We start from the raw sequence: 26,890 nt of genomic DNA on the forward strand, positions 1-26,890 counted from the left end.
AATTCTTTGAAGTCTCATGATGAAACAAAGGCAGCACAATCTGAGCAACAAGGCAGCTGGTGCAAATACTCACGAATATGAGGGCTTTCACGGTCTTCCGCAGTCGGAGGTACTTGGCTTTGTACTTCTCGTTCAGGGCCTTCTTCTGGACTTTCTTTGGTTTAGGTTTGGAGTCTTGGAACATGGAGGGGGAAGGAAAGTTGGAGAGATGATCCATCAGCTGTGGATTAGGATACTCTGTCGGGGTTGTCACGGGCACGAGGAAAGACTGGGCCGTGTAGGTCTGGAGGAGCTGCTGGTGTTCCTTTTCCATCTGGAAGACAAAGACAAACATGATTACACCGTGCCGAGTACTGAGAGCAGCAAAACCTCAAGTGCACACATACCCGTATGAAATAGAGTCAGTCTAAAGTGAAAGTGGAGCAAGGCAGCAACTCTACCACTGCTCCACTGTGCCATCCTATAACAGGATAAGCAAACTGAACACAACACCCCTTGTGCAGCTTCACCAACATCTTGTACAAGTGTACTGGTAGATTATACACTGCAGTTATAGTGCTCTGGAGCAAATTTAACAGAAACATAGAAAAATAGGTGCAGGAGTAGGCCATTCGGCCCTTCGAGCCATTCAATATGATCTTGGCTGATCATCTAAAATCAGTACCCCGTTCCTGCTTTTTCCCCATATCAGTACCCCTTTTCTGTAACCCTGAGCTAAATCTCTCTTGAAAACATCCAGTGAATTGGCCTCCACTGCCATATGTGGCAGAAAACTCCACAGATTTGCAACTCTGGGTGAAAAAAAAAATCCTCATCTCAGTCCTAAATGGCCTACCCCTTATTCTTAAACTGTGACCCCTGGCTCTGGACTCCCCCAACATCGGGAACATTTTTCCTGCATCTAGCCTGTCCAATCATTTACAAATGTTATATGTTGCTATAAGATACCCTCTCATCCTTCTAAATTCCAGTGAATATAAGCCCAGTCGACCCATTCTTTAATTATATGTCAGTCCTGTCATCCTGGGAATTAACCTGGTGAACTTACGCTGCACTCCCACAATAGCAATAATGTCCTTCCCCAAATTAGGCGACTAAAATTGCACACATTACTCCAGGTGCGGTCTCACCACGGCCCTATACAACTGTAGTAGGACCTCCTTGCTTCTAAACTCAAATCCTCTCGCAATGAAGGCCAACGTGCCATTAGCTTTCTTCACTGCCTGCTGTACCAATATGCTTACTTTCAGTGACTGATGTACCAGCACACCTAGGTCTTGCTGCACCTCCACTTTTCCTAATCTGACACCATTCCGATAATAATCTGCCTTCTTGATAGCCTCACATTTATCCACATTATACTGCATCTGCCATGCATCTGCCCACTCAACCAACCTATCCAAGTCGTCCTGCAGCCTCATGGCATGTTCCTCACAGCTCACACTGCCACCCAGCTTTGTGTCATCCGCAAACTTGTAGATGTTACATTTAATTCCTTTGTCTAAATCTTTAATATATATTGTAAATAACTGGGGCACAAGCAGAGCCTTGCAGCACCCCACTAATCACTGCCTTCCATTCTGAATAGGACCTGTTAATTCCTATTTTTTGCTTCCTGTCTGCGAACCAGCTCTCTATCCATGTCAAGTACCCTACACCCAATACCTTATGCTCTAATTTTGTACTCTAATCTCATGTGCGTCAAAGGCTTTTTGAAAGTCCAGATACACCACATCCACTGGCTCTCCCTTACCATTCTAATAAAAATTACATCCTCTAAAATTTCCAGAAGATTAGTCAAGCATGATTTCTCCTTCATAAATCCATGCTGACTTTGGCCGATCCTTTTATTGGTTTCCAAATGCGCTGCTATTACATCTCTAACTATTAGCGAGTTTGGTATTCCAACTGCCCAGGTCATAGGTCACTCGCGATAAACATTCTCGGAAACTGTGCTGCTGCATGAATACAGACCTGCGTTTCATCCGTAGTCAGGATCGAACCCGGGTCTCTGGCGCCACATGCGCTGCTGAACCTCCACTGGACCATTCCCGTCTCCTCCCAACAGCTCTGCCTGTCCCGCTGGGTTAAACACAGCACTGGACTGACGGGACACCAGCCCGGAGCAGTGGAGTTAGCGCTTCTTGTCTGCGCTGGCTGTGGGCCTGGGCCGCCGCCACCGTCAGACTTCCGTCGGTCCAGGGTCGCCCCGGACGTCTCCGGCCGCCCCAGAACAGGGGTGGGGCACTCAAGAGGGGACGGGGTTGGTCCAGTGGCGGTTCGGCAGAGCTTGTGGTGCCGGAGACCCGGGTTCGATCTTGGCTGCGGATGATGTGCAGGTCTGTGTGCATGCTTGCCGAGAGTGTAGCAATGTTACAAAATTTTGAGATTAAAAAAATCAAGTCTTTAATTTATCCCTTCAGATAAAGCATAAAAATAAGTTTAATTTGACACCTAATTCACTTTCATATCTTCAGTATTAAAAAAGTTATGGTTATTTTCATACTCGGAAATTGGCATCTTGTTCCCTATTGCTTTTTCATTGACTTAACACAAAAGCTGTGATCGAGAACATTTAAAGGCCGATAACTTTCTTAAAATTTAAGAGAACTGAAAGAAATTTTCAGTTATTATAGATTGAAGCATTCTGAAACAAATATGAAACAATCTTACTTAGATGACTTGAAATTAAAGAATATAATTAGTTATTGTAGCTAATTACAAAATTCAATTACTAGATCTAAACATCTATCCATTTCTTAAGAATAGATTAACATTTTTAAATAGCCTAAGTGTCCAAATAACATTCACACAATAATTCAGAATATAACATAATTTTTAAATCTCATTGTCATGGGTTTATAGGCCAAATGGAAGGAATTTAATGTTTAATGGCGCCGACCTGTAGGGGGTATGGCTGCCTAGCCTGCAGCTGTGTTTTCATTTCTTTTTTCTTATTTTTAGTTAGTTTAGTGTTTTGTTTTTAAGGAGTTCTAGCTTTTTTATGTGTGGGGGAGGGGGGAGGGGGGGGGAAGTGGGAAACTAATTTTCAGGGTCCCTACCTGGTCGGAGATGCAGCTTTTCTCCGGGCTGCACTTTCGACCCGTCCTCGCGGCCTACCAGCGGGCCTGGAGCGGCATTTCCTGAGGGGACCGCCCGGAGCCTCGGCATCAGCAGCGGCGGCATCGGCGGCGGCTGCGGAGCTGCGGGTCCAAGGAGCGAGGGGACCGCCCGGAGCCTCGGCATCGGCGGCGGCGGCACCGGCGGCGGCGGCACCGGCGGAGCTGCGGGTCTGAGGACGGTGGTGCAGCGCTGGAGCGCCATTGCGGGGCGGGCGGTGCCTTGCCTGAGTCGCCGCGCTTGAACTCCGGTGAGCTGGGAACGGCGTTAAAAACATCGCGGAGCTGCGGGCGGCGGCGCTGAACTTACATCAGGAGCCTGGGATCTCTCGACGAGATCGCCAGTTGAGCTCCATTCGGCGCGGCCTTGTCGGCTCCGGAAGCCACGGTCTCGAGTAGGGAGGCGGCCGTTCCAGGGTTGCCATGCCGCTGAGAGGACTCTCCCGACGCCGGAATATCATCACCCGGCGAGAACGGCCTGGAACATCGGACCTCCGTAGAGGCAACTGTGGAGGCCTCAATAGGCCCGACTATGGGTGGACATTGGGGATGGGACTGGACTTTGTGCCTTCCCCCATAATGGGAACCATTGTGGGGGGATGTTTTTATGTTAAAGCTATTTATTATTGTTATGTTTGTATTCTTTCTTATGTGCTGCATTGGCAAAAGGAATTTCACTACATCTAGGTGTATGTGACAATAAATCAACCTTTGAACCTTTGAACCTTTAATATCTGTAAATTAATGGCCATTTAAATCAGCTTGCGAGTGGGTTTTACTGGAACGCGACCATTTAGAACGTTCAGATGCGGTGAATTTATACCCCCATATCTGCAGCAAATAAATCACCGTTTCGCAACGTAAAATGTGAATTAAATACATCTTAAGCAACACTTTTATACATAAAAATAAACTTTCTTTTACCTGGTCCTGCATAAAATCCGTCCCTGTTGTCGGCATTGACGGCTTCAGAAGCTACTTTTAAAATGACTCCAGCGATTAACTTGTCGGGTGATTTTTTTTTAAAAACACACAGAACGGCCGTAGGAACGATTCTTTAGCAAAATCTTGTACTCCAACAACTATAATTCAGGACCAGGTCGGGAAAAAACCCCGTTTTAACCCCGCCCCCCCCCCCCCCCCCCCTCAAACGCGCCAAAATCGTGCACACGGCCAGTGGCAGAATTACAGCGCCGCTGAAGGTAAGTTTTGTAACATACCTAGAGAGTGTTTATCATGAGGGACCTTTCACAAATCCAATGATTCCTTGCGTTTTTCGGAATACCAAACTCGCTTATCGACTCCAGCATCCTCCCCACTACCGATGCACCAACTGGTCTATAATTTCTCGTTTTCTCTCTCCTCCTTTCTTAAAAAGTGGAGTTATATTGGCTGCCATCCAGTCCACAGGAACTGATCCAGAGTCGAGAGCATTGGAAAATGATCACCAATGCATTCACGATTTCCAGGGCCACCTTCTTGATTACTCTGGGATGCAGACCATCAGGCCCTGGGGATTTATCTGCCTTCAGTCCCAACAGTTTACCAAACACCATTTCCTGACTAATGTGGATTCCCTTCAGTTCCTCCCTCCCACTAGATCCTCAGTCCTTATTATTTCTGGAAGATTATTTGTGCCTTCCTTAGTGAAGACAGAACCAAAGTACTCGTTCAACTGTTCTACCATTTCCTTGTTTCCCATTATAAATTCACCTGTCTCTGATTGTAAGGGACCTACATTTGTCTTCACTAATCTTTTCCTTTTTAGATATCTAAAGAAGCTTTTAGTCAGATTATATATTCCCCGCAAGCTTTCTTTCATGCACTTTTTTCTTAATTAATTTAGCTCTTAATTAAACCCTTTGTCTTCCTCTGTTGAGTCCTACATTTCTACCAGTCCTCTGGTTTGCTGTTTCCTCTGCCCAATTTGTATGCCTTTTCCTTGGATTTAACACTATCCTTGATTTCCCTCATTAGCCATGGTTGAGCCGCCTACCCCATTTAATTTTTTCGCCAAACTGGGATGAACAATTCTGGGAGTTTATCCATGCGGTCTTTAAATCTTTGCCATTGCATCTCCACCATCAACTTCTTAAGTATAATTTCCCAGTCTTTCCTAGCCAATTCCCGTCTCTTACCTTCAAAGTCTCCTTTCTTTAAGTTCAGGACCCACATCTCTGAATTAACCGTTGTCACTATCCATCCTAATGCAGAATTCCACCATATTATGGTCACTGTTGCCCAAGGGGCTCCGCACAACAAGATCGCTAACTAATCCTTCCTCATTACACAATACCCTGGCTAGGATGGCCTGCCCTCTTCTACATATTGGTTCTTCTACATATTGGTTTAAAAAACCATCCCGTATACATTCCAGGAAATCCTCCACCTCAGCGGTGCTACCAATTTGTTTGGCCCAATCTAAATGTAGATTAAAGTCACCCATGATAATGTGATTGAAGGAGTTGGACGGGTTGCCAAATTGAATGGTAATGCTGGACTAGATGTCATTGAGTTAAGCTTTGTTGGAACTGCACTCATTCAAGCATGTGAAGAGTGTTCCAGTACACTTTGGTCATGTTTTTGTCTATTGTGACATATTTTGATCCATGGGACAGCCATACTGTTGAATATTCAGCCTGTCAATTCTGCTTTTTGTAACATTGGTGTTGTGTGTTGAGTTTATATTGCCCCTAATGACGTTGACTGCAGGAGATTGGGCAATCGGGTGAATGTCAAGAGTTCACAGTTTGATCATGTTGACTCGATAGTGGTAATAGATCTTGGCTCTTGACTGTACAAGCTTTCACAAAGTGTGCAAGGAGGTTCCACACATGGCATAACATGTCATGAAGAGAGAACCTGGGATAGGAGACACAGTGGGGATAAAACATTCCTATGATTATTGGAATGCGATGCAATGTTCCCCAGGGATCTCTATCATGGGGGAGGTCTCAGTATTACAATATTTCAATGCCTTCTATCTGTGAAATGGATATCCAGTGAGGAAATGCCTCATCAATGCCTCCAGGAGAGGAGGAAGAAAACAAAGGCCAAACACATCCAGGCAATGAAAGTAACACAGGGGAATGGACGTACCTGTAGAGCAAACACTCCATTTTTGTTTTCCAGCCTCTTGAATCGTCTGCTGCCTTTCTGAGTCTGTAATAGAGCAGCAGAGATAGTCACACTGAACACATTCTCAGCTAGCGCATGCACAAACCACTGCCAATCATTCTAAATACATGCTGATGTATACAGTGCCCTCCATAATGTTTGGGACAGACCCATCTTTTATTTATTTGCCTCTGTGCTCCATAATTCGAGATTTGTGTAGGAAAAAACCACGTGTCGTTAATGTGCACATTGTCAGCTTTCATTTAAGGTCATTTTTATACATTTTGGTTTCACCATGTAGAAATTACAGCAGTGTTTATCCCAAACATACTGCTAAAGCAACAAAGGAGTTTTTCAAAGCTAAAAAAGGGTCATTTCTTGAGTTGCCAAGTCAATCACCCGATCTGAACAAAATTGGGCATGCCTTTTATATGCTGAAGAGAAAACTGAAGGGGATTAACCCCCAAAACAAGCATGAATGAATGAATACGTTTATTGGCCAAGTATGTTCACATACAAAGAAATTGCCTTGGTGCTGCGCTCACAAGTGACAATATGACATAGTGACAATTAAGAATGACACATAAAACGTTAAACATTAATAAAACATTATTGATTAAACATGTAAATTAAATAAAATACCAGAGCAAAAGGAGTCTACGGATTTTTGGTTATTGTGTAGCTACTCCTCGTGGGGAAAAAAACTGTTTTTATGTCTGGCTGTGGCAGCTTTGACAGTCCGGAGTCGCCTTCCAGAGGGAAGTGATTCAAAGAGTTTGTGGCCTGGGTGAGAGGGGTCAGAGATGATCTTACTCGTTCGCTTCCTGGCCCTTGCAGTGTACAGTTCATCAATGGAGGGAAGGCTGCAGCTAATAACCTTCACAGCTGATCGGACGATTCGCTGCAGCCTCCGGGTGTCATGTTTGGTGGCTGAGCCAAACCAGACCATGATGGAGAAGGTGAGGACAGTCTCTACGATGGCCGTATAGAATTGGACCGTCATTGCCTGTGGCAGATTGTGTTTCCTCAGCTGCCGCAGGAAGTACATCCTCTGTTGTGCCTTTTTAACTGTGGAGTCGATGGTGTCCCCCCACTTAAGGTTCTTGGAGATGATGGTTCCCAGGAACTTAAAAGACTCCACAGATGTGACTGTGGTGTTGTTGATGGTGAGTGGGGTGAGGGGAGTAGGAGCTCTCCTAAAGTCCACAATCAATTCCACTCTTAAGAGTATTGAGCTCCAGGTTGCGATGGCACCAGGACGCCAGCTGTCACTTCCTGTCTGTAGGCAGATTCTTCCCCATCCTGGATCAGTCCAATCAGGGTTGTGTCATCCGCAAACTTGAGAAGCTTGACAGAGGAGTCTGTGGAGGTGTAGTCATGGGTGTAGAGAGAGAAGAGGAGAGGGGAGAGTACGCAGCCTTGCGGTACTCCTATGCTGAGGCTCTGTGGGTCCAAGATGTGCTTTCCCAGCCTCACATGCTGCTTCCTGTCTGTCAGGAAGCTGGTGATCCATCGACAGAGGGATTCCGGCACAGTCAATTTGGAAAGTTTGGAGTGTAGTAGCTCTGGCACAATGGTGTTGAATGCAGAGCTAAAATCCACAAACAAAATCCTTGCTGGAGGATGAAGTGCAGGCCCAGGTTGACTGCATCATCCACAGATCTATTGGCCCCATATGCAAACTGGGGTCTGGGTGCTGGAGGATGAAGTGCAGGCCCAGGTTGACTGCATCATCCACAGATCTATTGGCCCCATATGCAAACTGCAGAGGGTCCAGCAGGAGGTTCGTGATATATTTCAGCTCGGCCAGTACAAGCCTTTCAAGGGTCTTCATGACTACAGAGGTCAGTGCCACAGGCCTGTGGTTATTAAGACCAGTAATCCTTTTCTTTTTGGGTACAGGGGCAATAGTGGAGACTTTGAAGCAGGCAGGGACAGTACATGTTTGCAGGGACTGCATGAAAAGTTAAAGATGTTAAAGGCAGCTGCAATATGCCTGGCAGAGCATCACCAGAGAAGACATCCAGCAACTGGTGATGTCCATGAATCGCAGACTTCAAGTCAAGCAGTCATTGCATGCAAAGGATATGCAACAAAATACCAAACATGACTACTTTCATTTACATGCCATTGCTGTGTCCCAAACATTATGATGCCCTGAAATGGGGGGGGGGACTATGTATAAAAATTGCTGAAATCTCTACATGGTGAAACAAAATGTGTAAATACATAAAATCAGACCATGTGCACTTTAACCACATGTGAATCTTATCTATGACAAATCTCAAATTGTGGAGTAGAGGCAAATAAATAAATGATGGTTCTTTGTCCCAGACATTATGGAGGGCACTGTATGTATACATAAGACAGAGACAGAGACAGAGACAGAGACAGAGACAGAGACAGAGACAGAGACAGAGACAGAGACAGAGACACAGAGACACAGAGACACAGAGAGACAGAGAGACAGAGAGACAGAGAGACAGAGAGACAGAGAGACAGAGAGACACACACACACACACACACACACACACACACACACACACACACACACACACACACACACACACACACACACACACACACACGACTTTGTTATGTTTCTGGTTAATGGGAGACACAAGAGACTGCAAATGCTGGAATCTGGATCAACAAAGCTGCTGCTGGAGGTACTCAGTGGGTTCAGCAGCATTTGTGGATGGTCAACATTTCAGGCCGAGACCCTGCAACATGGCCGACAAGCTCTGACCATTATTCTGCCTCAACAAATGTTGCTCAACCCACTGAGTTCCTGCAGCGGTGTGTTTTTTGCTGTCTACACTGGGAGACTTCAGTGAAGGTATTGCCACTGAAAGCCATGGGTAGTTGGTCACACTGTTTCATGTTTGATTTGGTCGCTGTCCAGCACATTTGTGCTGTGAATGTAACTTAGTCATAGAGTCATACAGTGTTGAGACAGTCCCATCGGCCCAACCTGCCCCATCTACACTACTACCACCTGCCTGCATTGGGCCCATATCCCTCTAAACCTATCCTAACCATGTACCTGTCCAAATATTTCTTAAACATTGTGCTAGTATCTGCCTCAATTACCTCCTCCGACAGATCGTTCCATACACCCATCTCCCTTTGTGTCAAGATTTTACCCCACAGGTTCCTATTAAATCTTTCCCCCCTTAGCTTAAACCTACGTCCTCTGGTTCCCAATTCCCCAACTCTGTGCGTTTACCCGATCTATTCCTCTCACAATTTTGTGCACCTCTTTCAGATCACCCCATATCTTCCTGCACTCCAAGGAATAGAGCACTAATCTGCTCAACCTCTACCCATAGCTCAGGCCTCAGACCCAGCAACATCCGTGTAAATCTTCTCTGCACTCGATCCAGCTTGACAACATCTTTCCTATAACATGGTACTTGCCACTCACCATCCTGTATCTAGGGCTTGCAGCATGCAGGCAGGGACTGCTTCACTTTCTGAGGAGTTGTGAATGGAACCAAATATTGCACGATCACCAACAAACATCCCACTTTTTATTTCACGATAGAAGGAAGGTGAAGCAGCTGATCATAGTGGGTGGTTGGACAGTGGCCTCGACAATTCTTGCGCAACAACAATGTGAAGGTCTTGACCTTAAATGTCACCCATTCCTTCTCCACCTACGCGGCCTGTACTGCTGAGTTACTCCAGCATTCTGTGTCTATCTTCGGTGTAAACTAGCTTCTGAGGTTCCTTCCTACATACCTATTCCTTGGGTTATCTTGAAGCATTTGATCATCAGGAAATTTTCAAAATATGTATTTTCATCAATCTTTCCACTTTCATGTTGGGATATTCATAGAAATACCAGGGCCTCAGTCTTGTCCCTCTCATGGGAAACATCATCCTTTCTGTGGTCAGGGGACCGGAAACCATTCCATGCCCACTGTGGTCAAGCCACCATGCTAGGACACTACAAACAGCACCTTTGACTAGAGGAAATGAACACAGTGTTGGTGTAAATTTAAACAGAAATAAATCTAAAAAATACCTACCTCTCGATAGAGAACAGCTTCCAGGCTGGATTTAGAGCTAGAAGGATGGAAGAGATGACTCGGTCAATAATTAATGCACTTCACACTGACATTGGTACAGATTCTTTACATTTTGGCAGCAGAATATGAATGCTGACATTTCTCCACCAAGCCCTGATAAGGACTCAGTGTGGCAAATGGCCTCTTTCACTGTCTTTACAACCCAATGATTGAGGCCAGTCAGCCTCACAAGTCTACTCCACCATTCAATGATCATGCCTAATAATCACTGCCCAATTCCCCATAATCACTGATGCTTTACTAAATAGAAATCTATCTCAACCTTTGGAACCAAGTACTATGCCCTACAGTGGGCAGATAGGGCACGGAAACAGGCACTTCAGCCCACCGTGTCCGCACCGACCTGCGATTACCTCATACACTATCACTATTATGCACACGAGGATGAACTTTGAGATCCGCACTCTCCTGAAGTCCAGACACAGGGCATTCACCTCCAATGATACAGTGGCCTACATGATGACCAGGTACGACCTAGGTAAGGCCATCAAAAAGGCCAAAAGGGACTTCTGCTCCAAACTGGAGGACGAGACAGATGTTCGGCAGCTGTGGCAGGGCCTGAATGCAATCACCTCCTACAAGGCAAAACCAGGAGGCGGCTCGAATGTCGGTGTAACATCACTCCCTGACGAGCTCAATGCAGTTTACGCACGCTTTGACAGGGAGAATGCTGATGTGCCTTCCCGATCCCCCATTCGCTGTGATGGGATTTCAGTCTCAGTCACAGAGGCCGATGTCAGGAAATCCTTCAGAGGGGTGAACCCCCGAAAAGCACCTGGTCCTGATGGTATACCCGGTCGTGTTCTAAAAACCTGTGCGGACCAACTGGCGGGAGTTTTTATGGACATTTTCAACCTCTCACTTCTGAGGTCTGAGGTCCCCACCTGCTTTAAAAGGGCATCAATTATACCGGTGCCCAAGAAGAGTAAGGTGACGTGCCTCAATGACTATCGACCAGTGGCACTAACGCCGGTGGTGATGAAGTGCTTTGAGAGGTTGATCATGGAGCAAATCAACTCCTACCTCGACAAAAACCTGGACCCACTGCAGTTCGCGTACCGCCACAACAGATCAACGGTGGATGCGATCTCGCTGGCCCTCCACTTCGCACTGGACCACTTGGACAACAAAAACTCATATGTCAGGCTGTTATTCATTGATTACAGCTCGGCATTTAGCACAATCATCCCCTCCAAACTGGTTACCAAACTCGCAGAACTGGGTCCGTGCGCATCCCTCTGCAACTGGATCCTCGACTTCCTCGTCCACAGACCACAGTCTGTTCGTATTGGTGGAAATGTGTCAGCCTCGATAACACTCAGCACGGGAGCACCTCAAGGCTGCGTGCTCAGCCCCCTGCTGTACTCACTCTATATCCATGACTGCGTAGCGAACCACAGTGCGAACTCCATCATCAAGTTCGCTGACGACACCACTATTGTGGGGCATATCACTGATGGGGATGTCAGAATACAGAAGAGAGATCGAGCAACTGTCCATATGGTGCCAGCGCAATAACCTGGCCATCAACACCAGCAAAACCAAGGAACTGATTGTGGACTTTGGAAGGAGTAGGAGGGGGACCCACAGCCCCATTTATATCAACGGGTCGATGGTTGAAAGGGGCAAGAACTTCAAATTCCTGGGCGTGCACATCTCTGAAGATCTTTCCTGGTCCGAGAACACTAACGCAATTATCAAGAAAGCTCATCAGCGCCTCTACTTCCTGAGAAGATTACGGAGAGTCGTATTGTCAAGGAAGACTCTCTCTAACTTCTACAGGTGCACAGTCGAGAGCATGCTGACCGGTTGCATCGTGGCTTGGTTCGGCAATTTGAGCGCCCTGGAGAGGAAAAGACTACAAAAAGTAGTAAACACTGCCCAGTCCATCATCGGCTCTGACCTTCCTTCCATCGAGGGGATTTATCGCAGTCGCTGCCTCAAAAAGGCTGGCAGTATCATCAAAGACCCACACCATCCTGGCCACACACTCATCTCCCTGCTACCTTCAGGTAGAAGGTACAGGAGCCTGAAGACAGCAACAACCAGGTTCAGGAATAGCTACTTCCCCACAGCCATCAGGCTATTAAACCTGGCTCGGACAAAACTCTGATTATTAATAACCACTTTCTGTTACTTGCACTTTACCAGTTTATTTATTCATGTGTGTATATATTTATATCATGGTATATGGACACATTTATCTGTTTTGTAGTAAATGCCTACTATTTTCTGTGTGCTTAAGCAAAGCAAGAATTTCATTGTCCTATACAGGGACACATGACAATAAACTCACTTGAACTTGAGGGACAATTTACAATTTTTTTACCAAACCCAATTAACTTACAAACCTGTACGTCCTTGGAGTGTGGGAGGAAACCGGAACACCCAGAGAAAACCTACACGGTCCGTCTCTGGCGCTGTGAGGCAGCTACTCTACCGCTGCTCACTGTGCCGCCCCGTAGTTCTGAAGACTCAATGCTCTGAAAGAAGAAACCATTTCTGGCCTCAGTCTTAAGTGGATAACCCCATGTGCCCATGCTTTGAACTCTCCCCTGAGGAGAAGCTCTCTCAGCGTTTGCCCTGTCTACTCCACAAGCACAACACAAGTTTTAATAAGATTGGCCCTCATTCTTCTAAACTCCAATGAGGGGAGACCCACTTGTTTCATTTACCTGGTTGGCAGTCCACCCATACTCAGGAGCATTGTACTGAACCTTGTCAATTGTAAATTGTCCCTAATGCATAGGATAGTGCTAGTATACAGGGATAGCTGGTCAGCATGGACTCTGTGGGCCGAAGGGCCTGTTTCCACACAGTGTCTCTAAACTAAACAGGGGGCTTAAGCTGCTCGCAATATTATAGACATGGGCTTATTTGATTTGCATTAGTTTCCTATTTTTAGACTGCAACCAAACTGAAATAATGACCAGCAATATATTATTCTTCCTTATTCTCCTGCCATTCACGTGTTTTGTGCACAAGGACCCCCCAAATACAGCTTTCCAGTTTTTCTCTATTGAAATAATCTATCTGTCGTTATAACCATAAAAGTGTGTGTGTATGTCTGTGTGTGTGTGTGTGTGTGTGTGTGTGTGTGTGTGTGTGTGTGTGTGTGTGTGTGTGTGTGTGTGTGAACAGATGTGCTCGAAAAAACGACGCCCACCGGTAAAATTCTTACATATTCCTGCAGAGATTTATCCTGTGAAGTCAAAAATTGCCTTATCTAAAAAGATTCATGCATTATTTCTCGTTATTAATCAAGATGTACAAAAATCTCAAATATCTTAGAAAATAAAACTGCTGGTTTTGGCTGATGACGTTGACATCACAATGGCTGCACGCTGTGTCCACGCGCTGCGAGTGACGTCGCCCGGGCCGCGCCGCTCGCTGCCCTCTTCGCTCGCTCACCCGCCCCACCCATTCGCAGCACGCCTCGATCACCCCCCCGCAGCCTCGCTCGCAGCCCACATTCGCTCGCTTGCCCGGCTCTCCATCCTCCTCTCCCCCCTCCTCCTTCTCTCCCCCTCCTCGCCTCTCCCCCTCCTCCGCCGCGCATCCTTCTTCTCCCCCCTCTCCCTTCCCCTACCTCTGAACCCCTCCCCTCTCCCCTCTCGCCCCTCCTCTCTCCCTCTCCCCCCACTCTTCCTCCCTTCCCCTCTCTCCACCTCCTTTCTCTCTCCCCCTCTCTGCCCCCCTCCACCTCCTCCCCTCCCACCCCCTTACCCCGCCCATTCCCCCTCTCCCCCCATCCCGCCCCTCCCCCCCGTGTGTGTGGGGGGTGGTTAATGTGTGTGTGACGCCAGCAGGCTGCCCCTCCCCCCGCAACCGCGCGTTGAGGGGACGGGACCCAACGGGTCCCACTTGGTCTAGTAAATAACTAAAACTCTGATCTTGTGCTCTTCCGGTTTTCAGTTTTATTATTTGTGCAAAAACGGTACACGATAGCACTATGATTTTTCGCCCGCTCACTCACCGTTCCCCAGTGCTGCGAGTGCAAAAAGTGTTGTGCTGATCGGTGGTATATTGTAAAAGTTAGCGAGGTTTAAAAATATTAAAAACCGCACGTGCGCAGATCGATCTCCTCTCCTGCCTGGTCTCTTCTCCTGTCACTTCCCGGGATGGTCTACCACTTCCTGCGCCATCGCATCTTTACTGGAGCTGAGGATGGTCGGCGGAGGTCTCCACACACTTTTCGGAGGGACCGGAAGCAGCTCGGAGTCGGAGATGTCAACAAACGGAAAGCGGGGACTGATCCCGGCGGAGAACGACCAGCAACCAGCGCCCGCTGTGAGTCCCCATCGCACCGCCAGCTCTAGCCCCTTCACTTCTGGTCCCCCTCGCTGGCTCCTGTCCTCCCCCGTGATACCCCCCTCTCCCCGATGTCTCTTCCCCGTCTTTTCTCCGAGCTCACTTCCCCCCTCCCCCACAACCCTCCTCCTCGCAACCCAAGACCCCAACCCCCACGCCCATACCCCCTCCCCTCACAACCCCCCGCCCACACCCCTCTTCCCCCAACATCCCCTGCCCCCACAACCCCCTCCCGCCCCCACATCCCCCCGCCCCGCCCACTCACTGGGGGTCCTTGTACATCAGTCTATGAAAGTAAGCATGCAGGTACAGCAGGCAGTGAAGAAAGCAAATGGCATGTTGGCCTTTATAACAAGAGGAATCAAATATAGGAGCAAAGAGGTCCTTCTGCAGTTGTACAGAGCCATAGTGAGACCACACCTGGAGTATTGTGTACAGTTTTGGTCCCCAAATTTGAGGAAGGACATTCTTGCTATTGAGGCAGTGCAGGTAGGTTTACAAGGTTAATTCCCGGGATGGCGGGACTGTCAAATGCTGAGAGAATGGAGCAGCTGGGCTTGTGCACACTGGAGTTTAGAAGGATGAGAGGGGATCATTGAATCTCATTGAAACATATAAGATTGTTAAGGGCTTGGAGGCAGGAAACATGTTCCCGATGTTGGGGGAGTCCAGAACCAGGGGCCACAGTTTAAGAATAAGGAGTAAGCCATTTAGAACGGAGATGAGGAAATATTTTTTCTCACAGAGAGTAGTGAGTCTGTGGAATTCTCTGCCTCAGAGGGCGGTGGAGGCAGGTTCTCTGGATGCTTTCAAGAGAGAGCTAGATTGGGCTCTTAGAAATAGCGGAGTCAGGGGATATGGGGAGAAGGCAGGAACGGGGTACTGATTGGGGATGATCAGCCATGATCACATTGAATGGCTCGAAGGGCCAAATGGCCTACTCCTGCACCTAATGTCTATTGTCTACTGTCTATTGACTGGGCAGTTGTTTTGCTGAACACCTTTGATCAGTCCGCCTGGACCTACCTGACCTCCCAGTTGCCAAACACTTTAATTCCCCTTCCCATTCCCACACTGACCTTTCTGTCTTAGGTCTCCTCCATTGTCAGAGTGAGGCTAATCGGAAATTGGGAGAACAGCATCTTATATCTCGCTTGGGAAGCTTACAACCCAGTGGCATGAGTAACTGAAGTAACCCCTGCAACTGAACCATCCTACCACAACTTTACTGGCTTTATCTTGCACTAAGCATCATTCACGTTATTCCCTTTATCATGTGTTCGTACACTATGAATGGCTCGATTGTAATCATATATCATCTTTCCGGTAACTGGTTAGCATACAGTAAAAGCTTTTCACTCTACCTTGGTACACATGACAATAAACTAAACTCAAACTCATAATTGATCTCACTTTGACTGCACCAGTCCTCCGTCCAATATCCGCTGCTTGATCTCTTTGATGTGCAGAGGTCTCCCAGCTTCCTCCAGAACTATCTGCAGCAAAAACAATTGAACCTTTTCAGCAGCTTTGAGTGACAACATTAATACATAACAGTAAAAATAACAGGCAAGTATTACAGTGAGGAACATTCTTATTAAAGTTCTCAGCCTTTCAACAGGGCTTGTCCCACTGGAGTGATATAACTCATTCAGCACAACAGACTAGGAGAGACTTACAGTGTACTGATAGGGCAGGACTAAGCCACGTGGTCGGATTGATGGGCATGGAGAGATTGTAAGCCTTTAAAAAAAATCTAAGAATTTATGACACAGGAACACAAAAATATAAAAGGACACCACAGAAAAAAGCCCTTTGGCCACAACGTCTGTGCCAGTCATTGATGATCTTAAGGGTCCTCCCTTTTATAGTTTAACACCTCACACTAGTGTTGACAAGAAATGCTGTGGCTCTGGTCAGGAAAAGGAAGCTTTAGGTGGTCAAGATCAAGTGAATCTCCACTTGTCTAAGAAGTGTTGGGAAAGCAATCGGGATAGCTAAAAGAGGACATGAAATAGAGTTGGCAGGCAAAGTAAACATAGACATAGAAACATAGAAATTAGGTGCAGGAGTAGGCCATTCGGCCCTTCGAGCCTGCACCGCCATTCAATATGATCATGGCTGATCATCCAACTCAGTATCCCGTACCTGCCTTCACTCCATACCCTCTGATCCCCTTAGCCACAAGGGCCACATCTAACTCCCTCTTAAATATAGCCAATGAATTGGCCTCGACTACCCTCTGTGGCAGGGAGTTCCAGAGATTCACCACTCTCTGTGTGAAAAAAGTTCTTCTCATCTCGGTTTTAAAGGATTTCCCCCTTATCCTTAAGCTGTGACCCCTTGTCCTGGACTGCCCCAACATCGGGAGCAATCTTCCTGCATCTAGCCTGTCCAACCCCTTAAGAATTTTGTAAGTTTCTATAAGATCCCCTCTCAATCTCCTAAATTCTAGAGAGTATAAACCAAGTCTATCCAGTCTTTCTTCATAAGACAATCCTGACATCCCAGGAATCAGTCTGGTGAACCTTCTCTGCACTCCCTCTATGGCAATAATGTCCTTCCTCAGATTTGGAGACCAAAACTGTACGCAATACTCCAGGTGTGGTCTCACCAAGACCCTGTACAACTGCAGTAGAACCTCCCTGCTCCTATACTCAAATCCTTTTGCTATGAAAGCTAACATACCATTCGCTTTCTTCACTGCCTGCTGCACCTGCATGCCCACTTTCAATGACTGGTGTACCATGACACCCAGGTCTCGCTGCATCTCCCCTTTTCCTAGTCGGCCACCAGACTAAAGGAACACCCCAAGGGATTCTTAAGAGTAAAAGTGGCATGGGAAAGATTAGATCCCTTGAAAGGTCAGCATATCCATCTTTTTGCAAATCCATAATAGATTGGGGGAGATATTAAATGAATAGTTCCCATCATCTGTTACTGATAAGATCATGGAAGCTAAGGAAATGAGATAAAAGGGTTCTGATGTCTCAGATCATATACGAATTACCAAAGAGGAGGGATTGGCGGTTTTAAGGCCAATGAAGATGGATAAATCCCCACGGCCTGACCAACATCCTTGGACCTTGTGGGAAATTGGGAGGGCCATGCAGAGAGATATGGATCATTATAAGCCACAGGTGTAGTTCTAGAAGACAGGTGATTTATGTTGTATTGTTATTTGAGGGCAGCAAGGACAAGCCAGGGAGCTATAGATCAGTGAGCCTGACGTCAGTGGTGGGAAAGTGGTTGGAGAGGATTATTAGGGGCAGGGACTGCACCATTTGAATAGGAACAGACTGATTAGAGATAGTCAGCATGCCTTTGTGTTTGGCCAATGGTGGCTCGCTAATCAAATAGTTATTTGAAGAGACCTTTATGTCAAATCAAGGCACAGTAAATGATAGAGACCTGGAGAGTGTTGCAGAACTGAGAGATCTGGGAGGAAAGGTGCACATTTCCGAAAACTGGCAAGTCAGGTAGATATTGTGGTGAAGAAAGCATTTGACAAGTTGGGACACCACGATGCAGCTGTACAAAGTTGTTGGTGAGACCGCAATTTGTGTACATTGTGCAGTTCTGGTCACCCAACTAAATAGGGCTCTGGTATAGGGCTCTAGTGAGACCACATCTGGAGTATTGCGTACAGTTTTGGTCTTCTAATTTGAGGAAGGACATCCTTGTGATTGAGGCAGTGCAGCGTAGGTTCACGAGATTGATTCATGGGATGGCGGGACTGTCATATGAGGAAAGATTGAAAATACTTCCTTTTCTTGTATTCACTTGAGTTTAGAAGGATGAGGGGTTATCTTATAGAAACATATAAAATTATAAAAGGACTGGACAAGCTAGATGTAGGAAAAATGTTCCCAATGCTGGGCGAGTCCAGAAATAGGGGGCCACAGTCTTAGAATAAAGGGGAAGCCATTTACGACTGAGGTGAGAAAAAACTTTTACACCCAGAGTTATGAATTTGTAGAATTCACTGCCACAGAGGGCCGTTGAGGCCAAATCACTGGATGCATTTAAGACAGTTAAGATAGAGCTCTAGGGGCTAGTGGAATCAAGGGATATGGGGAGAAGGCAGGCACGGGTTATTGATTGGGGACGATCAGCCATGATGGTGGCGCTGGCTCAAAGGACTGAATGGCCTCCTCCAGCACCTATATAGAAAACAAAATGAAATAAAGGAGGTCATTAAGTTGAAAAGAATACAGAAGAGATTCACAGGATGTTAAACACAAAGAACTGCATATGCTTATTTACCAAAGAGACAGAAAATGCTGGAGTAACTCAGCGAATAAGGCAGCATCCTTGCACATGGATAGGCGACGTAGGAGTCTGAAGAAAGATCCCAACCAGAAAATTCAACTATCATGTTCAAAAAGGAACTGCAGATGCTGGAAGATCGAAGGTACACAAAATTGCTGGGGAAACTCAGCGGGTGCAGCAGCATCTATGGAGCGAAGGAAATAGGCGACGTTTCGGGCCGAAACCCTTCTTCTATCATGTTCTCCAGAGAAGTCTGCCTGGCCCGCTGAGTTACTTCTGTACTTTGTGTCTTTCCCAGGGTGTTACCTGGGCTTGCAGACTTGGGTTATAGGGAGAGGTTGAATATGCTGGGACTTTTCTCTTTGGAGCATAGGAGGCCAAGGGATGACCTTATTGAGGTGTACAAGATTACGAGGGCATTTCCCCAGGGTAGAGATAGCGGGCATAGGCTCAGCATTAAGAGCAACCTACAATACAGATGAAAAGTTGACCAACTAACAGCAGTTACCTGAGCAGCATCCAGCCACGTCATGCTTGGCTTGTCACTCACGTCAGTCGTTGTTTCACTTGGGGGAAGAAATCAAAATAAACACTTTGTTTTGTGTTCATTCCCTCATCAATGACATGAGAATACATTCAAAATAATCTGCACGTCAAGAGTGATGATAACACATAGAGTGGTAGAGTTGCTGCCTTACAGCGCCAGGGACTCGGGTTTGATCCTGACGATGGGTGCTGGTCCGTACAATATGTACGTTCTCCCTGTGAACTGTGTGGGTTTTCTCCAGGATCTCTGGTTTCCTCCCACACTACACAGACGTACAGATTTGTAAGTTAATTGGCTTGTAAAATTGTAAATTGTCCCTGTGTGTGCAGGAAACAGTGTTTCCACAATGTGTGATGCTACGATTAATATTAACCCCATCTACTCTTCGCCTTATCCCGTGGGAATTTACACAGGAGGACATGAGGCAATTTTGCGACATTTTCTAGCAAGGTCTGCCCTGCGTTTCATGTGCGGGGCAGCATCAGATATGAATGGATGATGCTCAATTCTAAACAGGCAGCATAATAGCCCAACAAGTCAACAACCTCAAATGAGCCTCAAATTTCCTCATGTTTGGGAAAATGTCTGCTTTTGGGTTTTCAAATTCTTTGTGTCACAGGGGCGCAGCTGCACGATGGCGCAGCGACACAGTGGCACAGCGGCACGGTGGCGCAGCGGTAGAGTTGCTGCCTTACGTGCCAGAGATCTGGTTTTGATCCTGACTACAGGTACTATCTGTATGGAGATTGGACGTTCTCCCCGTGACCTGCGTGGGTTTTCTCCGGGTGCTCCGGTTTCCTCCCACACTCCAAAGACGTGCAGGTTTGTAGGTTAATTGGCTTGGTAAAGCTGTCCCGAGTGTGTGTAGGATAGTGTTAGTGTGCGGGGATCGCTGGTCGGCATGGACTCGATAGGATTAAGAGCCAGTTTCCACACTGTATCTCTAAACTAAACTAAATATACTTAATATTGGATAGATATTGGTGTAAAGGAATAGAATAAAAGGACATTTTACATAAAAGTATCCAAAATGTCCTAATGTGGTCACAAATTGAATGGTAAAACATAATTGCAAATTTAGACAGTAAGATCCTGCTACATGCATAGAGCCCTGTGAACTGCCACTGATGGAAAGTTATGTTGATCATACCCGTATAAACACAAGGGAAAATGGGTAATTAAGAAACACAAGAAGTTGCACTAAAAGTTCCAATTAAGAGAGTTTGTGGTAACTCCCCCCCCCCATCCATATGAAAGTAGTGATGATAAAACTTACGTTTCCAGTGCTTCGCTGGTTGCAGGCAAGATGGTCACATTATCAAGGGCTGGGAAAAGGGAATAATTCCCTTGTCCATCGTGATCCATTTCAGATTCAAAATTTGAGAGGGAATTCATGGTGTCTATCGGAGATAGCGACGTCTCTGGAGAATGACTGCTTGCAGACTGTTCAAAGGGGAAACAAATGTAGATCCTACTAATACAAATGACTTCATAAACACTTAATATCCTGAACAGAGTCTGATTTTAACAGAAGAGCACAAATGCTTTGTATTAATAACTCAAAACCAAAAGACACATGGTTACACACCAACTTCCTTTTCTAAACTTTTCTGGTAAAACTATTAAGAGACATGTAAATGACAGGCAAATACAAATTCTATTCTTAGCCTGGATGAAGTGTGATAGGATCGATATCGTAATTTTTTGTAGGAGGGAATTTTGTATTATACCTGTAGTATCTGGTTTACTTGGGGCCTAGCTCAGATATGCACTGACACAAAATAAAACATCTCGTAGATCAGTGGTGAGTCTCTCGAACAAGTCGGCTTATTCAAGGCCTGAACAGTGTGCACTGGGAAACACTCTGAGAGAACCCAAGGTTTAGTTTAGTTTAGAGATGCAGTGTGGAAACAGGCCTGTCGGCCCAACGAGTCCGAGCTGACCAGCGATCCCCACTCACATTATACTATCCTACACACTAGGGACAATTTTATATTTATATACCATGCCAATGAACCTACAAACCTGTACGTGTTTGGAATGTTAAGCTATTGGGTCAATTAGATTATAAATTGCTCATCTTCCTTACAATTTTCAACATTTCCAACAAGATTTCCAACAAGATTTGAGTCAGTGCATAGAAACAGCCCTTTGGCCCACCATGACCTTGCTGGTCATCAAATACTTTCCTGTAACAATCCTATTCTCCAGCACTCAGCCCAATACTTTCTATGCCATGTGGCTTCAAATGTTCATCTATTGACTTCCTGAATATGGTGCGAGTACTTGAGTCTACCACTCTCTCAAGCTGTGCATTCCAGATTTCAACCACAGGCTGAATGGCAAACAGTGTTCCTACCCCTTATCTTCAATGATTCTTTATTCAATTCAATGGCTCTTCAAGAGAGTTAGACTTAGCTCTTGGCGCTAAAGGAATTAAGGGATATGGGTGAACAAGCTAGAACGGGTACTGATTTTAGATGATCAGCCATCAGTTGGCTCGACGGGCCAAATGGCCTACTCCTGCATCTATTTTTCTATGTTTCTATGTTCTATGTCTCTATGTTTATTGTCACATATGCACAGCAGTGTAAATATTTTGCACGCCCCACAAATTTAAACAAGATGCCCCTGGTTAAATATACTTTTGTGTGGAAAAGCTTCTCACCTTCGACCCTATCTTTGCTCCTCATAATCTGCAATCAGGTTCCCTTCAGCCTCCGTTCCAAACAAATCAATCCCAACCTCAGCTGAACCATTCCATCCCAGGAAATATCCTTATGGACGCAGCACAGACCATCGCACAAACCAACCTCCCTTCCATTGACTCCATCTATACCTCACGCTGCCTCAGCAAGGCCACCGGCATTAGCAAGGACAAGTCTCGACCCGATCACTCCCTCTTCTCCCCTCTCCCATCGAGCAAGAGGTACCGAAGTGTGAAAACACAAACCCCCAGATTCAGGGTCAGTTTCTTCCCAGCTGTTATCAGGCAAATGAACCATCCTATCACCAATTAGAGAGCAGTCCTGAGCTACTATCCACCTCATTGGCGACCCTCGGACTATCTTTAATCGGACGTCATCTTGTACTTTTCCCTTTATCATCTACAGTGCCCTCCATCATGTTTGGGACAAAGACCCATCATTTATTTATTTGCCTCTGTACAGATTTGAGATTTGCATATCCTTTGCATGCAATGACTGCTTGAAGTCTGGGATTCATGGACATTGCTGGGTGTCTTCTCTGGTGATGCTCTGCCAGACCTGTATTGCAGCCATCTTTAGCTTATGCTTGTTTTGTGGGCAAATCCCCTTCAGTTTTATCTTCAGCATATAAAACCCATGCTCAATTGGGTTCAGATCAGGTGATTGACTTGGCCACTCAAGAATTGACTATTTTTTAGCTTTGAAAAACTCTTTTGTTGCTTTAGCAGTATGTTTAGCAGTATGTAGTGAGACATGGACTACATATGCCAGACAGGAGAGAAGACTCAACACCTTCCACCTGAGAAGCATCTGCCGTATTCTGGGCATATCCTGGTAAGACAGAGTGTCCAATGCCGAGATCCAGTCTCGCGCTGGCCTTCACAGTATGTACTCTACTCAGGCAGCGCAGACTGCAGTGGCTGGTCCATGTCCACCGCATGGAGGATGGACCTATTCCAAAAGACATCCTCTATGGAGAGCTGACATCTGGGAGAACCATCGGCCGCCCCCAGCTACGTTACAAGGATGTCTGCCAGAGAGATATGAAGAGGCGCGACATCGATGTGGAACCTTGCAGCTGACCGCACGAGGTGGAGAGGTACCCTGAACCAACATCTCAAAACGGGGAAGAGAAACTGTTGAACGCAGCGGCAGACAAGCTGGCACACAGAAAGGAGCGCAGCAACTTCAACAAACCAGAGACCACACACAAATGTGCGACAGAGACTGTCACTCTGGCATTGGTCTCTTCAGCCACAAGCGACACTGCTCTAGCCGAGATTTGGAGCAAGCTGCCAACAACTACGATGCAGTCATTGCGTGCAAAGGATATGCAACAAAATACTAAACATGACTACTTTGATTTACATGACATTGCTGTGTCCCAAACATTGTGGTGCCCTGAAATGGGGGGGCTATATATAAACACTGCTGTAATTTCTGCATGGTGAAACCAAAATGTATAAAAATGGCCTTTATTAAAATCTGACAATGTGCACTTTAACCACATGTGATTTTTTTCTATTATAAATCTCAAATTGTGGTGTATTGAGGCAAATAAATAAATTATGGGTCTTTGTCCCAACCATTATGGAGGGCACTGTATCTGTACACTGTGGATAGCTTGATTGTCATGTATTGTCCTTCCGCTGACTGGTTAGCACGCAACAAAAGCTTTTCACTGTACCTCGGTACACGTGATAATTAAATAAACTAAACTATCTATGTGATTTTCCTCTGCAATACCATTCCTATACTATGGTGGTCCGAACTCAAGTCACTCAGCCCAGCACCAGAACATCATGGCAGGAATGTCCTAGCCACATCCTCTGCTGCTTCCACGTCAGTATAGAATTGAGATCGACCAACTGACCAAATGGTGCCAGCACAACAACCTGGTTCTCAACATCAGTAAATCCAAAGAACTGATTGTGGACTTTAGTAGGGGAAGGATGAGGTCCCACAATCCTGTTTACATCAACATTGTCCTGTCTACATGGTGAAGAGGGTCAATAACTTCAAATTCCTGGGCATGCATATATATGAAGATCTTTGCTGGACCCAGCACACCGATGGATAGAAACATAGAAAATAGGTGCAGGAGGCCATTCGGCCCTTCGAGCCAGCACTGCCATTCATTGTGATCCCCCAATGATGGTCCCCAATCAATAACCCGTGCCTCCCTTTTCCCCATATCCCTTGACTCCACTAGCCCCTAGAGCTCTATCTAACTCTCTCTAAAATCCATCCAGTGATTTGGCCTCCACTGCCCTCTGTGGCAGGGAATTCCACAAATTCACAACTCTCTGGGTGAAAAAGTTTTTTCTCACCTCAGTCTTAAATGGCCTCCTCTTTATTCTAAGACTGTGGCCCCTGGTTTTGGACTCGCCCAATATTGGGAACATTTTTCCTGCATCTGGCTTGTCCAGTCCTTTTATAATTTTATATATTTCTATAAGATCCCCCTCATCCTTCTAAACTACAGTGAATTCAAGCCTAGTCTTTTCAATCTTTCCTCATATGACAGTCCCGCCATCCCATGGATCAATCTCGTGAACCTACCCTGCACTGCCTCAATCACAAGGATGATAGGAGACAAAACTGGGAGACCACTTAGGAGACCAAAACTGTACACAATACTCCAGATGTGGTCTTACCAGAGCCCTATACAACAGCAGAAGAACCTCTTTACTCCTATTCTGAAATCCTCTTGTTATGAAGGCCAACATTCCATTAGCTTTCTTCACTGCCTGCTGTACCTGTACGCCAACTTTCAGTGACCGGTGTACAAGGACACCCAGGTCTCGATGTACCTCCCCCTTACCCAACCTAACCCCATTGAGGTAATAATCTGCCCCCTTGTTTTTGCCGCCAAAGTGGATAACCTCACATTTATCTATATTATACTGCATCTGCCCACTCACTCAAACTGTCCAGGTCACCCTGAAACCTCCTAACATCCTCTTCACAGTTCACACTGCCTTCCAGCTTTGTGTCATCTGCAAATTTGCTAGTGTTGCTCCTAATTCCCTCTTCCAAATTATTAATATATATGGCAAACAGTTGCAGCCCCAACATAGAGCCTTGCGGCACTCCACTCGCCACGGCCTTCCATTCTGAAAAGGACACGTTCACCCCTGCTCTTTGCTTCCTGTCTGCCAACCAATTTTCTATCCACGTCAACACCCTACCCCCGCTAACTTTTACAACATTCACCGGTCGGAACGAAACTTGGCGCATTCGCAGCACAGGAGAATGGCGAGTGAACTGGCGAAAAGTCGTAGCGCTATTGCGAAACGTTTTTGCGCAAATAGAAAGACCGCCAAATCGGAAGAAAACAAGATCAGAGTTTTAGTAATGTATCGCTGGTCAGCGTAGGCTTGCTGGGTCAATGTGCCTTTTCCTAGCTGTATTCTCTAGTCGAAATGAGGTTGCTGATGCCCAGATGAGTGACTTGCCCCCTCAAAATCTTTTCTCCATCTACAAGGTACAAGTCAGGAACATCATGGAAAACTCGCCACTTTCCCAAATGTGTGCAGCTGTCATAACACTCAATAAGCAGAGCAGGCAGCATGAGTAGTCGTCAATCCACCATGCTAGTGTTCATTTTGGGGAAACTGTATGTATAGCCTCCGAGAATGTCCGATGGAGTTTTGTAAGGATCATGTATTATATATATTTATTTCTCGAATAAAGTCTATTTTGAATTCTGTTTTAATGTTAATTTTATCCAGTGCCTGCAATATCTGCTTTCTAGAAAATGCACAATACTTTCTGGGGGTTGGAGGGGGTGGGGGAGAGGAGGGGATGGGAAGTGGAGGCGGTGGGGGAGAGGAGGGGATGGGAAGTGGAGGCGGTGGGGGAGAGAAGGCGGTGGGAGAGAGCAGGGGATGGGGGAAGAGGAGTGGGTGGGGGGAGGAGGGGGTGAGGGTAGGGGAGAGAAGGGGATGAGGTGGGGGAGAGAAGGGGGTGAGGGTCGGGGAGGGGGTGAGGAGAGGGGGAGAGAGATGAGGGGTTGGGAGAGGGGGTGGGGGAAGGGGCAGTGAAGGGGGTGGGGATGAGGGAGGGGAGGGGGTGGGGATGAGGGAGGGGGTGGGGTTGGGAGAGGCGGTGGGGAGGGGGCAGTGAAGGGGGTAGAGATGAGGGAGGGGGTGGGATTGGGAGAGGGGGAGGGGGCAGTGAAGGGGGTGGGGATGAGGGAGAGGAGAGGGGGTAGGGGAGTGGGTGAGGAGGAAGAGAAGGGGGCCCAGAGCCCGGCTTTGACACTCACCACGGGCAGCAGGACGGCGGCCTTGTGTCCGTGCCGGAGCTGCTCCTTGCCGTGGATCATGGGCGACTTGTGCACCATGTCCTCCTCAGTCTCCAGGCTGTGAGACTCCATGCCGGGGAGAGGCGGGCGGACAACGCGGCGCCGGCCTCGGGCTCCAGCTCGGGCTCAACCGCCGCGCTCGCGGTCCTCACCCCGCTCCCCGAACACGCTCGGCCCCGAACACACTCGGCCCCGCTCCCCGAACACGCTCGGCCCCGCTCCCCGAACACGCTCGGCCCCGCTCCCCGAACACGCTCGGCCCCGCTCCCCGAACACGCTCGGCCCCGCTCCCCGAACACGCTCGGCCCCGCTCCCCGAACACGCTCGGCCCCGCTCCCCGAACACGCTCGGCCCCGCTCCCCGAACACGCTCGGCCCCGCTCCCCGAACACTCGTCTCCCTTCGGGCACACTC

General features: G+C 46.9%; 1 protein-coding gene across 1 annotated transcript in view; it reads right to left on the reverse strand.

The window, feature by feature from the left end:
- The window catches only part of LOC116966562, a 45,269-nt gene extending 18,591 nt beyond the window's left edge, over nt 1–26,678 (reverse strand). The window contains exons 1-7 of the mRNA XM_033012936.1: nt 26,439–26,678; nt 20,737–20,903; nt 19,422–19,479; nt 16,055–16,137; nt 10,271–10,307; nt 6,219–6,281; nt 74–313 (exon numbers count right to left, since the gene is read on the reverse strand). Of these exons, the coding sequence (XP_032868827.1) occupies nt 74–313; nt 6,219–6,281; nt 10,271–10,307; nt 16,055–16,137; nt 19,422–19,479; nt 20,737–20,903; nt 26,439–26,549 (759 nt within the window). The 5' untranslated portion in view covers nt 26,550–26,678. The remainder of the gene's footprint in view (nt 1–73; nt 314–6,218; nt 6,282–10,270; nt 10,308–16,054; nt 16,138–19,421; nt 19,480–20,736; nt 20,904–26,438) is intronic.
- Nucleotides 26,679–26,890: the final 212 nt, after the last annotated feature.

This window comes from Amblyraja radiata, chromosome 37 (assembly GCF_010909765.2).
Source record: "Amblyraja radiata isolate CabotCenter1 chromosome 37, sAmbRad1.1.pri, whole genome shotgun sequence".
Classification (NCBI taxonomy): Eukaryota; Metazoa; Chordata; class Chondrichthyes; order Rajiformes; family Rajidae; genus Amblyraja; species Amblyraja radiata.